Source organism: Panthera onca, chromosome A2, assembly GCF_046562875.1.
Source record: "Panthera onca isolate mPanOnc1 chromosome A2, mPanOnc1 haplotype 2, whole genome shotgun sequence".
Taxonomy (NCBI): Eukaryota; Metazoa; Chordata; class Mammalia; order Carnivora; family Felidae; genus Panthera; species Panthera onca.
The window spans coordinates 135,770,023-135,786,185 of record NC_138340.1 but is presented as its reverse complement, the minus strand read 5'-3'; the positions used below and the strand labels follow the sequence as shown (position 1 = coordinate 135,786,185).

At 41.8% G+C, this 16,163-nt stretch overlaps 1 protein-coding gene across 5 annotated transcripts in view; it reads left to right on the top strand.

Annotated features, from left to right (window-relative positions):
• CTTNBP2 (cortactin binding protein 2) overlaps positions 1-16,163 on the top strand; it is a 147,749-nt gene that overhangs the window by 96,069 nt on the left and 35,517 nt on the right. For all 5 annotated transcript variants that reach the window (XM_078440131.2, XM_078440142.2, XM_078440145.2 and 2 more), the window contains 4 exons: positions 6,637-6,754; positions 11,181-11,456; positions 13,583-13,678; positions 14,917-14,996. In XM_078440131.2, the coding sequence (XP_078296257.2) occupies positions 6,637-6,754; positions 11,181-11,456; positions 13,583-13,678; positions 14,917-14,996 (570 nt within the window). The remainder of the gene's footprint in view (positions 1-6,636; positions 6,755-11,180; positions 11,457-13,582; positions 13,679-14,916; positions 14,997-16,163) is intronic.

Sequence of the window (16,163 nt, the reverse complement as noted above, 5' to 3'; positions counted from 1 at the left end):
CTCCATTTACAATTGGCTGGTCCTATATATTTTTTTTAATTTTTTAAATAATTATTTTTGAGAGAGAGAGAGACAGAGACAGAGCCTGAGTGGGGGAGGGGCAGAGAGAGAGGGAGACACAGAATCTGAAACAGGCTCCAGGCTCCGAGCTGTCAGCAAAGAGCCCATCGCACGGCTTGAACTCATGAATCTCCACACCTGTTTGTTTTTTTGTTTTTTTTTTTTTGCCTGTCTTCCAGACATTTATTTCCGGCATCTTATAGGATGAACAAGCCTGCTGTCCTCTGGTCAGGCAGTGGACCTTGTGTTACCATCTTTAGGCCATTCTTATATTGTATTAGGATTCTGTTGTGCCTGATACATTTAGCCAGAGAGCATCAGGCATTTCCTCTCACACAGTAATATCCATCCCGTCTGGGTGGTCTGGATGAGGTGTGTGTCTCAAGTATAGAGGCCCACATGGGGCCCCAAGATTTAGATTCCCTCTCCTTGGGTCATGGCTGCAGAGAAAAAGATGATAGGAGTCACTAATTTCTTCTTTGTCACATGTGGTTGAGTAGCTGGCTAGGAAAGGAGAAAGATAAGATATCTATGAAGTTGGACCAACTCTTTGGAACTAGATGTTGTTCATGATAAGTAGAAATCTGTTCTTTGGAATCTGTTTTTGTGTTTTTAATTCTCCATGATTATTTTCTCTTTTCCCCTTAACTTTAATAAAAACCTTTTTGGAAAAGCCGGACTGACTCAGCTGTTGGTAAACAAAGGGAACGCTGTTATTTTTTGACATTTATTCCAGAATGTTCAGTGCAGAGTATTGCATCCTTGCTTAATTTGAGCAGGACGGATTAACTGATAGGATCCTAAAGAATTATTTTATTTTTATTTTTTTAAGTTTGTTTATTTTTAGAGAGAGATAGGGGGAGCACGAGTGAAGGAGGAGCAGAGAGAGAATCCTAAGCAGGCTCTGCCCTATCAGCACAGAGCCTAATGTGGAGCTGGATCTGATGAACCGAGAGATCGTTACCTGAGCCGAGATCAAGAGTTGGACCCTTAACCGACTGAGCCACCCAGGCGCCCCGAAAGGATTCTAATCTAAATTAGCCAGCCAGAGTCCTGCTCCACCCCTCACCTGAGACATGGACTCTTCTGTGTTTTCCACTAACATCTTTCATGGATCTGGGTTTTGACCCTTTTGTTCCTCGCACTTTGTACCTTTTTCCTTGAATGATCCCAGTTATAATCTATAGAGATTCCAAAATGTTATCTTTAGCCCTGCCTACTCATTTTCTGATTTTATCCAATAAGGTCTTATTCAGGAGGGCCACAGTTTACAGGGCTGATAAGTAGAGCAGCAAAGGTCCTTTGCCCAGTACAGTCTCCATTTATGCCTGTCATCCTAGTGTAATTATTAATAGTGCCCCCTTTTTACTCTTGCAGGTGCACCAGTTTGGGCAGTTGTATGGTAACCCTGCTGACCATCATATTCATGTTTGCTTCCATCACACAGCTCCACGTGGCTGCGTCACTGGGTTCCCATGTTTGTCCTCCTCCAGTCTGCTACATCCCTTCTTTCTTAATGCAGCACCATCACCTGGCATTTGTGTTTACCTGCTCTGTCTTACTAACTTAATGAACTGAGATGATTGGTGCAACTCCAGATTTTTTTCCTTCACAAGTGAATTTTGAATATGTCGCCTCCTCCATATCTTGTGGGCACTACCCTGGGGGAGCCCTCCTCGTCCACTGTCCGAGGTTTCAGACTCCGCCAGTCTCCTCATCTGCCGTCTCTCTACTCTGTTAGCCTGCCATGAGAGGGGCCTTTCAGACAGGGGAACTTGCTAATGTAATTTCCCTGCTCAGCATCTTTCCAAGGCTCTGTCACTTCCAGGATAAGTGCTAGGTTTTTATGATGACAGACAAGTCCTTTCCTGATCTGGACTCAGTTCACTCCACAGGGACACTTCCTGTCTCCTCCTCCCCTAATGTGTTCTGTGCTCTAAGCAGGCACTGCTGGGCTGCTGTGCAAACATCGTGTGCTCTTTCTTCTCTCCCTGTCTTTGTGTCTGCTGTTCCCTTTACCTCAAATGGCCTCTTCTCCTGTCCTGACCCTTCCCTGCCTGGAAAACCTCTCAGCTTAAATCCAGGCTTCCAGAAGCTAGGTGTTCCCAGGGCACCTTTCCACACTTCACTTAGAGTGCTTGTACTTTAATTATTTGCATGCCTGTCTCTCTTTCCACCTCCTCCCAAAAAAATCACTTTTCCATCTTTGTATGCACTGTGTCCAGCAGAGTCTCTGGCCTGCAAGTACTGAGTATTTGCTGAATTGATGGGTGAATGGACTGTTATTACAGTTCTTTCTTACCGATCTTGCTATCACCTTCCTTTCCAGTATATCTTCCAAATGCACCAATTGCTTTTCAGAATCAAGCTTGTCATGGCACTTTGCTACCTGAGCATATCCTTATGCCTACAGAAAACATATCTTCATGCCAACTCAGCCCTTCACAGCTAACTCTGATTGTCTTCATCTTTGGGCACTCTCCCCTAAATTTACCTTCTTGCTTATTTCCCATTTTAACAGCCTCCCACTCCCCTGCCTGGTAAGGCAGTGGGCACACCCACAGCCCAAGGGTGTTCCCAGCACCCACACTGGCCCACCTGTGCATTTGCAGATTGCTTGTGCTCTCCCTCCCTCTGCCCAATGTCAGACTCCCAGCTCCCTTCCTTGACTTTGGTAGTATATCAAGCTCTTTGGACTTGGGGTTTCTACTTAGTCTCCCTGGCACTTCTACCTCGCTTCTCCACTCTCCTTCAAGGATCATGACAGAGATGGGTCATTGACCCTCAACATCACCTTTCCCCTTCCCCTATGATGATCCTGCAGAGTTCTGGACCCATGACCACCCAAAATAAAGACCACATTCTCCAGCCTCCATTGCAGGTAATGAGTCCACCTACCTATGTTCTGGCAAGTGGGATGTGAGTGGAAAGATTAAGCTTAAACCACTGCTTTTTAAAGTCTCTTTTGTAACAGATGTATCTCTATCATAATGAGTAGAACTTTAGCTTAAATCCATTCATCCAGATCTCTTGCTCAGCATCACTTGGGTAGAACCTCTTGCCTGGTTTAGGCCCCTGGGACTCCCTCTGCTACTTTCCAGTAGCAGTGACTGGCATCATAGCATTTATCCTCTTCACAAATGATGTCCATCACGGAGAGAGCTTAGATTCCTTTCTCCACTTTTCCCTCCTTTTCCACATAGTACAACTTGGGACATCACCTCAGTGCCATTCTCCCCATGACTGTATTACACTCTGTGGTCCTCCATGAGAAGCAGAACTGTTACCTTACTCATAGTTCCCACCCTCAATTCTAACAGAGCACCTGGTAGAGTGCTTAGTTCCTCTTCCTTAAAGTTGTGGGGATTAGTGAGCACTAGATACTTGCAAAGTGTTGGAACTGTGCCTGGAACTTACTATGCACTCAAGTAATTGCTGTGGTGGTGCTTGTAAAGTGTCATTTGGGTGGAGGCTTTCAACCTCTTCGTGTTCCCCATGGAGCCAGCATGGCATAGAATTCACACTTGTAATGGGTTTGGATATGCATCTCCTGCTATCCTCATGGGGACCGACATCTTCCTCATAGGGAAAGTCACTGCTTATATTCTTGCCCACCGACCTACCTGAGTAGAATAAAAACTATATACAACCCACTTTGAAGGTCTGAGGTAAAAGAATCTTCAAGAGTTTGGTTGAGGAGAGCCTGGGTGGCTCAGCTGGTTAACATCTGACTCTTGATTTAGGCTCAGGTCATGATCTCATAGTTCGTGAGTTTGAGTCCCACATCAGGTTGTGTGCTGACAGTGTGGAGCCTGATTGAGATTCTCTCTCCCTCTCTCTCTGCCCCTCCCCTGCTCCCTCTCTCTCTCAAAAAATAAATTAACTAACAAAAAAAGGAATTTTGGTTGAATCCTTTATTATTTCCCTTTATAATTTGAAGTAGCATCACCTAGAATTATATTGATATCAGTGACATTTGTTGATGTGCTGTAATTCCTCACATTTAATTGAATATTTCTAACTGGTGATTATTACATTGATTATAATAACAGCAGCTAATAAATATTGAGAGCTTAGTGCATGCCAAGAATGTGAGCTTTTTATGCATCTTTTCCATTAAGTCACATAACAGCTATATGAAATCTAGACATTTAAATAAAGATAAGGAAACTGAAACAGAAAAATGTTAAATGATTTAGCAAAAGCATAGATAAAATCATTTATATTGGCAGAATTAGGATCCAGGTCTGTTTTGACTCTTACCTGCTTTTGTTGCAAGTACTAACTTGCATAATAAATGTATCATTTTTATCTCTTATCTGGGAATTCACAAAGATTAGTGCTCAGATTGCATCCTACTTAATTTCTCATTAAAATTAATTTCTAAATCAACATTTCTGAATTTCTCATTTACTATCAGATGCATTGCTGGTATTATACAAATTAGTCATAACAGTTTGATGAGAACTGTTGTTTATATATTTGACTTTGTTTTGAGCTCATTTCTTGTCTTAGGGAGTTTTTGAACTTGAACCCCAGACCCACCTATGAAAAACAGACTTCGATTACAATTTTTAGACGAGATCCCTCCAACCTAAGCAGGGGCAATGAGAAACCAATGTTCTTGTCCACTCCCTTTGCAGGCATACCTCTGGTTCAACTCCTCCATTTTAGAGGTCCAAAGACCTACTCTCCCATCTCCCCAGCATCTGAAAAGATTGCCCACATTAGCTTTGCCCTCAGACCAACACTGGCTTCCTATTCAAATTTCACTTAATTTGTGGTTTAGTTTCCTCTCTCTCTCTCTCTCTCTCTCTCTCTCTCTCTGTCTCTCTCTCTCTCTTTTTGACCTTTAGGGGATTTTCTGTACTTCTTTATGAATTCATATATAAAGTGTGTTTGGGGGGCAATATGAAGCACCGGGAACTCACACATACTCGTGGTGGGAGTGGAGTTTAGTATAGCCACTTATTAAAAGCTCTTTGCAGTATATACTGACCTAGAGCAACATATGCATATCCTGTGCCCCAACAGTCTAACTATGTACATAGATCCAACAGAAATGTGTACATATGTCTATCAAAGGATGTGTACTAGAATGTCCATAGTGGAGCCCAGATGTCCATTAACAAGTAAATTGTGGTATGTTCATATATCCCACAGTAATTTTTTAAAAGAAGGATAAACTATGCTTAGTCCCAGCATATGGATGAATTTTATAGACATTATGTTGAATGAAAAGCCAAATATAAAAGTGAAACTGCAGTATGATTCCAATTATATTAAGTTTATAAACTGGATAAACCAGTCTCTGATATTAGAAATCATCCTAGGAGTTACCGGAGGGAGAGAAGGGTGGGGCTAATGATTTAGATGAAACATACAGAAGGCTTCCAGAGTGCTCCTTACATAGTTATGTTCATTTTGTGATACTTCTTCAAGCTTGTGTACTTTTCTATGAGGATAGTGTATGCCAATAAAAATATTTACATAAAGGAAGGGAAAATTGTGTTTTGTGTTTTATAAAATAGAAAGATGATGTTTTACAGCAAAATCAGTAGACTTTCAGACTACCTGGTTTACTGTTGTCAGAAGTGAAATCAGCCCAAAGCGTGTGTGTGTGTGTGTGTGTGTGTGTGTGTGTGTGTGCGCGCGCGCGAACGCGTGTTTGCAGGGGAGAGATGAGAAGGATATTGCTTATTTGGTTGTTTGTTTCCTTTTATGGTTTCTGTTCTATTCAGTTCTGTGCTTATTCTGGTGGGAAATAAGTAAACAAATCACCAAGTAGTAAAAGTTGATATAGCAGAGGTCCTTAATAAATATCCTGATGTTATTTCTTGCCGTGCAGTTACTTACTTGAAAATGTTTGTACATATATTGTCTTTACTTTGTTTTGAAAAATTTTGGAGAACTAAGAGTTTTCAGTTCATAGGTTACTGATACTTTTTGATGGGGATTTCCTGAAGCAACATAGAAGAAAGAGCTGAAAAAGAGAGCACATAACTTCAATATATTGGGAATGTTTTTCTAAAAACTCAATCAACATGGTGTTCATATTTTTCATATAAAAAAATAAGAGCGTAAGATCTCAGTTATAAATGTGCTTGTGAGGACCGTGAGACAAGAGTTGTTACAATGGGAACCCTGCACTTACATGACTAGGGAAACAGTTCATTGTCTAGAATACAGCATGGAGCACCCACCTATAGCAAAGTCTTGGCTTTATATTGCCAAATTACCATAAAAGGATACTGTCTGCTGAAGCCAATTTCTTTCTTAATTTCATTCTGCAGCATGAATGATTAGTAATCTGTTCTTTTTCTCTTGAAACCTAAGAGGCTGTTCTGTGGAGCAGTGTTTTGGTCCTGTGATTCACATTTGAATGAAGCACACTCTTTGCTTTCCATTTTGAGCCAGTGTGTAGATTAATGTGTGTATTTGGATTGCTGGAATTGAAATACGATGTCTGGCAGAGAATTTCTGATTTGCTCGTTACAGGCAAATGACTTTTCCCTTGGATTTTTCGTTTGAGTTTATTCATTTGGACATGATGTAATAGAGCTCTTGCCTTTCTAGAACTGCCTGGAAATCTTGTGTATGCATGGAGGGCTTGAGCCAGAAAGAAAAGATAAGTGCCATCGGACCGCGCACGATGTCGCCACTGATGACTGCAAGCATCTGCTGGAGAATCTGAGTGAGTGCCATTTGCAGCTTGGTGCCTTCTTCACCCACACTGCTGGCACCTCTGGCATGATGGGAAAAGATTAATCCAGCTACAGTTTTCTTTACTCTCTGCTCAGCCTTCTTTGAACCCTAGTAACTACAAAAACGTTTTATTGGTTATAAATGTGGTAATTATTTTTTTCCATGTAGAATGGCTTTTTACAGAATTAGTTGCTATTAAAATAATGCTAGATCTTTGGGGCACCTGTGTGGTTCAGTCAGTTAAGCCTCCAGCTCTTGGTTTCAGCTCAGGTCATGATCTCATGGTTTGTGAGTTTGAGCCCCACATTGGGCTCTGCTCTAACAGTGTGAACCTGCTTGGAATTCATTCTCTCTCTCTCCCTCCCACCCTCCCTCTCTCCCCCTCTCTCTCCCTCCCTCCCTTTCTCCCCCTCTCTCCCTTCCCCACTCTCTCCCCCCCACCCCGGCCCTCCCCTGCTCCTGCTCGCTCACTCTCTCTGTCTCTCAAAGTTAATAAAAAACATTTTAAAAAATCTTAAATAGAATAATGCTAGATCCTCATTGTATTTTAATGACCTTGGACAGTATTTAAATAATTATTGCTCTTCTGACTTAGATTGTGTCTCTAAGACATGAGACTAATAGGGTATGAAGAGTCATGGCTGGGTACTTTGCCATCAGCTGATCAGATGAATGTAGGCAAGTTGGTTATCTCTCAACCCCTGGTTGCCTACCTGTCTGTGAAGGTAATGGATGATCTTTTGGGTCTCTTCCAGCTCTAAGAATGTATACTCCTCAGGACATGTTCTGAAAGGTTCACATGTGGGTTTATGGAATATGGAGTTTCAGATTGTACAAAATATTATGACTTCTTATATGGAGATTATCACTCAATCCATCCAATCAGCTAACTGTATCAATAATTTGTTTTTACCTTACATTCTGACATTGAGACAGAAAATGAACAATAAACATAAGTAGTAATTCATTGTATGGTATGTGAGACAGGGATATGTGCTACGGAAAAGACTAAGGGAGGATTGGGCATATGAGGATGGGTTTCAGCTTGGGTTTTGTGTGTTGTTGTTTTTTTTAAGTTTATTTATTTATTTTGAGAGAGTGTGTGAGTTGGGGAGGGGCAGGGAGAGAGAAAATCCGAAGCAGGCTCCACACTACCAGCACAGAGCCTGATGTGGGGCTTGAACCCATGAAACCATGAAATTATGACCTGAGCTGAAACTAAGTGTCAGCCACTCAGGAGCCCCTGGGTTTCAGTTTTTAAAATAATGGTCAGAAGAGCCCCCTTCTGAGACATTGAAGCAAACACTTGAAGGGGGTGAGCAGAGCAACGATGTCGATACCTCAGGTAAGAGATTTCCAGGGAGAACATCATCATGTGGACAGAGGTCCTCAAGCAGGAGCATACCTGCTATGTCTGAGGAACTGTGAGGAGGGCAGAGTGCTGGTTTTGAATGAGCGAGGAGAGAGAAGTTACAAGAAGGGATGGGGGTGGAGGTCTGATCTGGCTGAAATTTGTAGGTCATTGTAAGGTAACCGTCACAGTGCTCGAGCTTCGGAGTGATGGGATCTGATGTACATTTCCATAGTATCTGTGGCTGCTTTGTTGAGAGTAGACGTAGGAAGTCACAGGCGGAGGCAGGGAGACGTGGTAGGCCCTTGGCGTCGTCTTCCAGTGAGAGAGGACAGTGACGGCTCAATCCAGGATTGTCGCAGATGAGGTGGTGGAAAGTGGTTGGGTTCTGGATACAGCTGAAGGCGGAGCCAGTGGAACTTCCTGATGGATTGAACCTGCAGTATGAGAGAGAGAGAAGGGATTTGTGGGTAACCCCAAGGTATTCAGCCTGAATAGTTGGCAGGATGGAGTGGCCATCACCTGTCAAAGGGGGGGTGGGGCGGGAAAGCTGTGGGTGAAGCAGATTTTGCTATTGAAGATCAGGAGTTCCGTTTTGGAATTATGAATTGGAGATGTCTGTTAGGATATCTGTGTCGAGATGCCAAGTCAGCAGGAATCCCAGAGATGAGTATGAGCTGGATACATAAATCTGAGAGTCAGCAGTTCATAGATGATATTTAAAGTCATGGGACTGGATGAGATCACTAAGGAAGTGAACACAGACAGAAAAAGTAAGAGAAAGGAGCCTTGCAACACTCTATCATTAAGAAAATGGAAAATGTGAAGGGACCAGCAAAGGAACAACATAAAAGAGTGACCAGGGAGGCATGAGGGAATCTTGCAGGAGCATATCAGAGAACAGGGAGAGATCAGTTGTGTCATATGCTATTGATGAGAACTGATACTTAAATTTTTTAACATTTATTTTAACGTATTAAATTTATTAACATTATTTTGGGAGAGAGGTAGAGAGCAAGTGGAGGAGGGGCAGAGAGAGGGAGACAGAATCCCAAGCAGGCTCCATACTTACAGTCAGCACAGAGCCCAGTGCAGGGCTCAAACTCTCAAACTGTGACCTGAGCCGAAACCAAGAACTGGACGCTCAATCAACTGATAGGTGCCCCGAGAATTGTTGATAATTGGAAAATAAACTAATCTAGTAGTTGGTTAATAGAAAAAGCCAGTTGAAGAAGGGAATCCTAAAAATATACATTTTAAACATTTTGTGTTAACTTTAACATACAGAGATTTCTTCCATCAATTTTTAGGTAAAGGTTTTTACTTTACTATGGTTTTGCTAATAGAAATTGCCCATATTCTTATTTGAACAAACCACACATTTATGCTTCATCTGTGATTTCTAGTGTTTGAGGACTTAAGATCTTTTTTTTCAGGGCACCTGGGTGGTCAGTTGGTTAAGTGTCCAACTCTTCCTTTCTGCTCAGGTTATGATCTTGCGTGCGATTCATGAGTTTGAGCCCCTCATGGGACTCTGCACTGACAGTGCAGAGCCTGCTTGGGATTCTCTCTCTCTTCCTCTCTCTCTCTGCTCCTCCCCTGCCCAATCTCTACCCAAAATAAATAAACTTTTAAAAAAATTTAAGTAAGATAATTTTTTTATTTCTTTTTTTTTAGTTTATTTATTTAGTTTGAGAGAGCAAAAGTGAGTAAGAGGGGCAGAGAGCGAGGGAGAGAGAGAGAATCCCAGGCAGGCTCTGCACTGTTCAGAGCCCGATGGGGGCTCAAACTCATGAACTGTGAGATCATGACCTGACGTGAAACCAAGAGCCACCCAGGCACCCCAAAGATAATCTTTTCTAGCTTTATGTAGTTGTCTAATCCATACCTCCTTAGGTGACTTTTTTTTTTATTTTATTTTTTTAAATGTTTGCTTATTTTTGAGACAGAGGGAGACAGAGCAGGAATGGGGGAGGAGCAGAGAGAGAGGGAGACACAGAATCTGAAACAGGCTCCAGGCTCTGAGCTGTCAGCACAGAGCCCGATGCAGGGCTCGAACCCACAAACCTTGAGATCATGACCTGAGCCGAAGTCGGACACTTAACCGACTGAGCCACCCAGGTGCCCCAACTTTTTTTTTTAGCACCTCATTTGTTCAGTGTCTGTAAAGTGTTCAACTTCAATTTTATAGGAAGAGTAAGTCATTTCATCAGTTTATGGAATATTTAATTTAGTAATTACAGTAATGAGTTCGACACTTTATAAAAGACTAGGGAATAAACACAAGTGACTCTTGGTGAGCACGTAATTCAGTTCGTGAGAAGTGGAGTGCATGGGGTGCTGCATAGCTCGGTGGGGCCTCAGTCAGTTGGTGTCACAGAGATTGGAAAGATCACTTAAAAAGCTTCGACTGCACTGTTTACTGTTTACTATTTACTAAATACTCACCAGTATTTACCACATAACCGTTAGTGTGTTAAATTCATTTCAAACATGTGTTCACTGAGTCTTCATAATAATTTAATAGCACATTCCTAACATTTTGTAGAAGGAATTAGGGTATAGAGAGATCAGTTTACCAAGTACACAGGGCTAGTAGGAGGCTGACCCTGAGGCTTAGACCAAGGTCTGTAGGAGTCCAAAGCCACTATCCTAAGCACAGTGACTTCTACAACTGGAACCTGCCTTATTTATGATGTTATCAATGTAGGTGAGGAGAAAGGGCAATATAGAGAATTTAGGGTCAAGAGAGGGCTCTCATTTTCTCAGACTTTTTTTTTTAAGAACTTGAGAGTCTTGCTGAAGGGAAGAGTCAATGAAGTACAAAAGGCCAAAGATACAAGGAAAGACAAATATTTCAAGCAACATGGTTCCAAAGAAGCTGTGAAGAGTTTGGGAGACAAGTTTACTCCAGTAGGAGAACATTCGGTTGATAGTATCTAAAGAAACATGAGAGCTGCCCTTTGCTTTGTTTTTAAAATGTTCATACCTGCTTGTTTTATATACGTTTTGCTGCTTTTTCCTATCAAGATTTTTCCCCTTAATTCTTTTATTCTTCCAACAGATGCTCTTAAAATACCCTTAAGGATTTCAGTGGGTGAGATTGAACCAGGCAGCTATGGTTCCGATGACTTTGAATGCGAAAACACAATATGTGCTTTAAATATCCGCAAACAGACATCATGGGATGATTTTTCAAAAGCAGTGAGTCAAGCTCTGACAAATCATTTCCAAGCAATCTCATCTGATGGATGGTGGAGTCTGGAAGATGTGACATTTAATAACACCACTGACTCCAGCATTGGCCTCGGGACAAGCAGTGTACGATCCATCATGCTAGGTATCAGCAATCCTGTGATGGAGAGAAAGTTAAATTTCTGGGTTTATTTATGTTTATGAGCTCCATAACCTGATACTTGGTTCACTGATTAAATACAATGAGAGCTCACTTGTGGCAGCTGCTGGTGCTAAAAAACTTGATTATTCACAATGCGGCCATTACATAATGTTGCCTGTTAGTATAAAAAATGCTTTCATACCTCAGATAATACTCAGAGAGTAAAGAACAAGAAAGCCCTTGATGAGGTTTGTGATTCCACTTGCTGTTTTGATAAATGCAAGAAACAAACCACTCTGTAGCTGCTTGCTGGTGCACAGGTTCTGAACACAGCTCCAGATTTGTACCTGGGCTGGGCCAGGGCTCGTACTACATGAACACCTTACTTCCAGGACAGGAGTCCTAGTGAAGTCTAGAGTTGGAAGAAGCCCTATTCATTGAAGATCTGATCAGAGCTCCCACATGGGATGAGTGAGGGTGATAGCTGCCTGTTTCTGTTTGATAGGCACTATGAAACAGACTCCGAAGAACTTGTAAGATTTACTTTCTGGTGAGCATAGTAAGTGCTCTATAAATGTCTCTGGTTAGTTTGTTTCCTCTTGAACCAGGAGAACTAACATCTTTGGGGAACCTGCCATTATTTCAGAACTGTGCTGGACCCTTTATACACAGCACCTCAACAAGTCCTTACAACAGACTCATTCTACAAATAACTAGTTACAAGGTGAGGTCACCTCGTAGGCCTGAGGTCACACAGCAAAGGACCAAAGCAGATAAGATTCAAATCCCAGTCTGTGTGATAGGAAAGCCTGCATATTTTCAACAGCACTTGTTGCATAAGAATAATCAGGGTTGAGGAAACGGTGAGTTTCACCATGCTTTTAATATCAGCTTATTATAGCAGAAAGGGTTTTATTCTGTTAATTTATAGATGCTAAATCACTTCCCAAAAATGTATTTTACTAGTTTTTAAGGCTGATAATTCATGACAATTTAATTTTATTGATCTTTGGCAAGATCATTAATATAATTACAATTCTTACAGAAGAATTATTGTATAGTTAAATAATTACATTAAGATAATATGTCATAAATGATTCTCAGGAACACATTTTGCCCACACAACAAACTGTTATTCAAGGTGTGGTTGTGCCCAAGAGTCTAATAAATGAAATCAGCACAGACTTGTTCAGAAGAAAATGACACTGCATCATCAGCCTTCAGCTGATCTGGAAACAAGCATATGCAAATGGATATTTACCACCATCAGAGAGATTTACCTCTGTGAGCAGTGGATGCTAAGGCCTGATGGTGCCAGTGTTCATATTTGTGTAGGGCACCTAGTAGCATTTCAGATGTAAAGATCATTGGCTTCTGTGGGTAAAGGGCTTAGTTTAGTGCCTAATTGTATCCACTTGATAACGGGCAACCAGGACATTATTTATTATTGTATGTATATAAGTGACTTTACTATATCACCTAACTAGATTAAAGGGACCCAGGCCAACAGATAAGCAGTGAGTTACAGGTGGGGAGTGTGTGTGTGTGGTGGGAATATTTAAGATCTGTGGATGGGAAGGGACGGAACAAGTACTTCCTACTAATCCGTCCCTAGAGTAGACACCAAGGAAGTGGCACCCTTTCTGAGCAGGCATGAGCAGAGGGCCCAGACTGTGAGAAGGCTTCCTTTATACTGAGCCCCTGAAGTAACCTGTATTTTCTGGAATCTAAAAATTTGTTGGAAAGGGAGCAGATCATAAAGGACCTGTTACTTCACCTCATTCAAAGTGCTTAGACTTTGTGAAGCAGGCACTGGAAGAACCATGGAAAGTTATCATCAGCTTTGTTCCTAAAAACTTAACCTTAGAAATATTTAGTATATTTTTGCTCTCCAGATTTCTCTCTTAGTCCTAAAAACAGCTTTGGAGAAGCCTCTTCTTTGAAGGCTTGCCTTTTGACCTTTAACAGACATTGTATTAGGGAGTTAACCCCTATGTGATGCTTTACATGTTCTGTGTGTGCTTTTGACAGTCTAAACCCTGGATTCCACAGGAGATTGTATATTGTCCCTTAGAAGAAAAATTACTTTGAAGCTTCTTTGACATTTTATTTCGTTTTCTTGAACTTAGGAAATGTGCCGTGGTCAGCAGGTCAGAGCTTCACCCAGTCCCCGTGGGACTTTATGAAGAAGAATAAAGCAGAGCGAGTCACTGTGCTTTTATCAGGTAAGAGTAGTCCACACTGAGGTGCTGTTGACAGAGTGTTGGCTTCATGATGTGTCGTGGTGCTGGGTCTTAAATCTGCATGTTTCTGTCCTGTGTTCTCCAGCAATGCATGTGTGACCCCCTCTATTAAGTAATTAGATGTTTTTTGAAAAGTCTCACTAAGAAGAGGAAAAATCAAAAGCCATGTTTCTGACACCTGTGGAGATATCCGTCCTGACCATTGATTGCTGCGATTCTGATCACCTCTCTCATTAGGAACAAACCAGAAGCTAAACTTAATGTACTGAGAGAGTGACAAGAGACCATGTTAAAAGAAATGCCTTCTGTTACTGTCAAGTCCAGTGTATGATGAATACAATTATTATAATGGTACGGGTAATGTTTAGTGAACACCTACTATGTGGAAGGCCCTATCATTTATAGCACATTACAAGTATAAATTCACTTAATCCATATAACAACCCATTGAGGTAAGTATTTCTGTTTACCCTCATTTTACGTACAAGGAAATTAAGGCTTAGAAAGATTGAGTTTCTTATCTAGGGTTACATAGCTAGTAAGTGTTACAGGAATACTCCATTTCTCAGCCCTTAACTCTAAAAGGGATTTTATCATGTATTTCCCATATTTGGGAATGGATTCTTTAAAAGTTGAATTCTATTGTTTGAACTACTTACTGAAGTTAGGAAAAAAAAAAAAAAGTATGAGGTTATCCCAGAAAATTCCTTCAGGCTCAAGCAGTGTATTGAGAGAGTAGCAGAACTTGGGAGGCAAGTGAGGGAGATAGAGTTTGGGAAAGAACATAAAGGGTAACCCCCAGAACTGTGCACGAATGCTGTCCCAGGCTAGAACTTTCAGAGGGTTGGGATTATCTCTGATAACACTTGTTTATAAATAATAAAATTGAATCCAGGGATCGGAGCAGATACTAGCGGTAGTATTCCAGCTGGAATCTGAAGGCCCTGGCTGTGATGGACAGGGAGAGATGGGTGGGCTTCCCAGGGGAAGGAAGGGCAGCTGGAGACGTCTGGGGAGCAGCGGTGGTTTACCGGCCAGTTCAGGGTGTTGAAATATTTTCACGATGGTGAGACAAAAGGTACCTCTTGGTCAAATGTTAGCTCTGGCTACGTAAGTCAACAAACATTACTGTATCTTTTATGAGAAGTTTTGTTGTGTCTTGATCATTTACATTTAATAAGGAAGAACCAATTTTGCTTCTGTGTGTCGCTTTCTTACAGGTCCCCAAGAAGGCTGCCTCAGTAGTGTGACTTATGCGTCAATGATCCCTCTTCAGATGCTACAGAACTACCTCAGGCTGGTAGGTGGATGCTGCCAAGGGGAGTCTTAGGCTCCCATCCCTGACCCTGGAGTATTGGGTGGTCCATTTCCATGTCTGTAGGAGCGGGAGCCCCACTCACCCTGTGCCCCAACCCCATGATCTTCCCCAACAGCCCCTTCCCTAGAAGCCTGCTGGTCACTTAGTTCTGGATTTCTATCACAGTCATCCACCTGTTCCCACCTGTCACCTGTGAAGTGTTGTGACTGGAGCAGGAGAGGGTTGTCTTTCCCCAACTTGGACTTGACATCAAGTAACTGATCATCAATATGAAAGAGAATGGCTATAAATATCAAGATTCTTTGCTGTAAACTTTATAATTTAGAACTAAGTTATATATGGTAGAATCAGTTAAAAGTATTGATTTGGCCATTTTAACAGAAACAAAAAAACTGTAGCTTGAACAGCATAGAAGTTTATTTTTCTCAAATGTAGAAATCCCAGCAGATGAGAGAGCCAGTAGGGGGAAATGGGGCGGGGTGACCCGACCCCTGCAGATGTGTCAGCAGCTTGGCTCTCTCTCTCAGTAGGCCACTGTGACCTGGGGTATTGTTGATGTGGGTTTGGTCAAAGAGGGTCACCACTCCCACCCTCAGGTTCTAGCCTGAGGGAGGAGAGCCTGGAGGGCAAGCCCCTTCCTTTCTGGGGCGTCGCACACATTGTTTCCACCCACAACCACTGACCAGCATGTGGACACACGTTCACCTAGCTGGGATATGTGGTCGCTTTCTGGGCAACCATGCACCCAGGGAAAACTAATTCTGTTATTAAAGGGAACAAGAATATGATTATCAAGAGAAAGTAGCAAATTCTAGACAAATGGTGAACAAATGTAATGTTTTACCTTTGTCCAGTACTTATTACATGCCAGGCAATATGCCAAAGGCACATACATGTCTTACTTATTCCTCAGAGCATCGCTATGAGGTAGATAGCATCATCCACTTTATAGATAAGGAAACTGAAGCAGAGAAGGGAAATAATGTGCTCAAGGCCACGTGGCTAGTGAGTGATTAAGCTAAGTTTGTGCACTCTTGGGTCTCTGTGAGATCCATCTAAAACTAATATTGAAGGTGTAAAACTTTAAACAAACGTTCATTTTGCCTGCTGCCTTAATTTGGAAAACCTTTTTTAAAAAATGAATGAGTT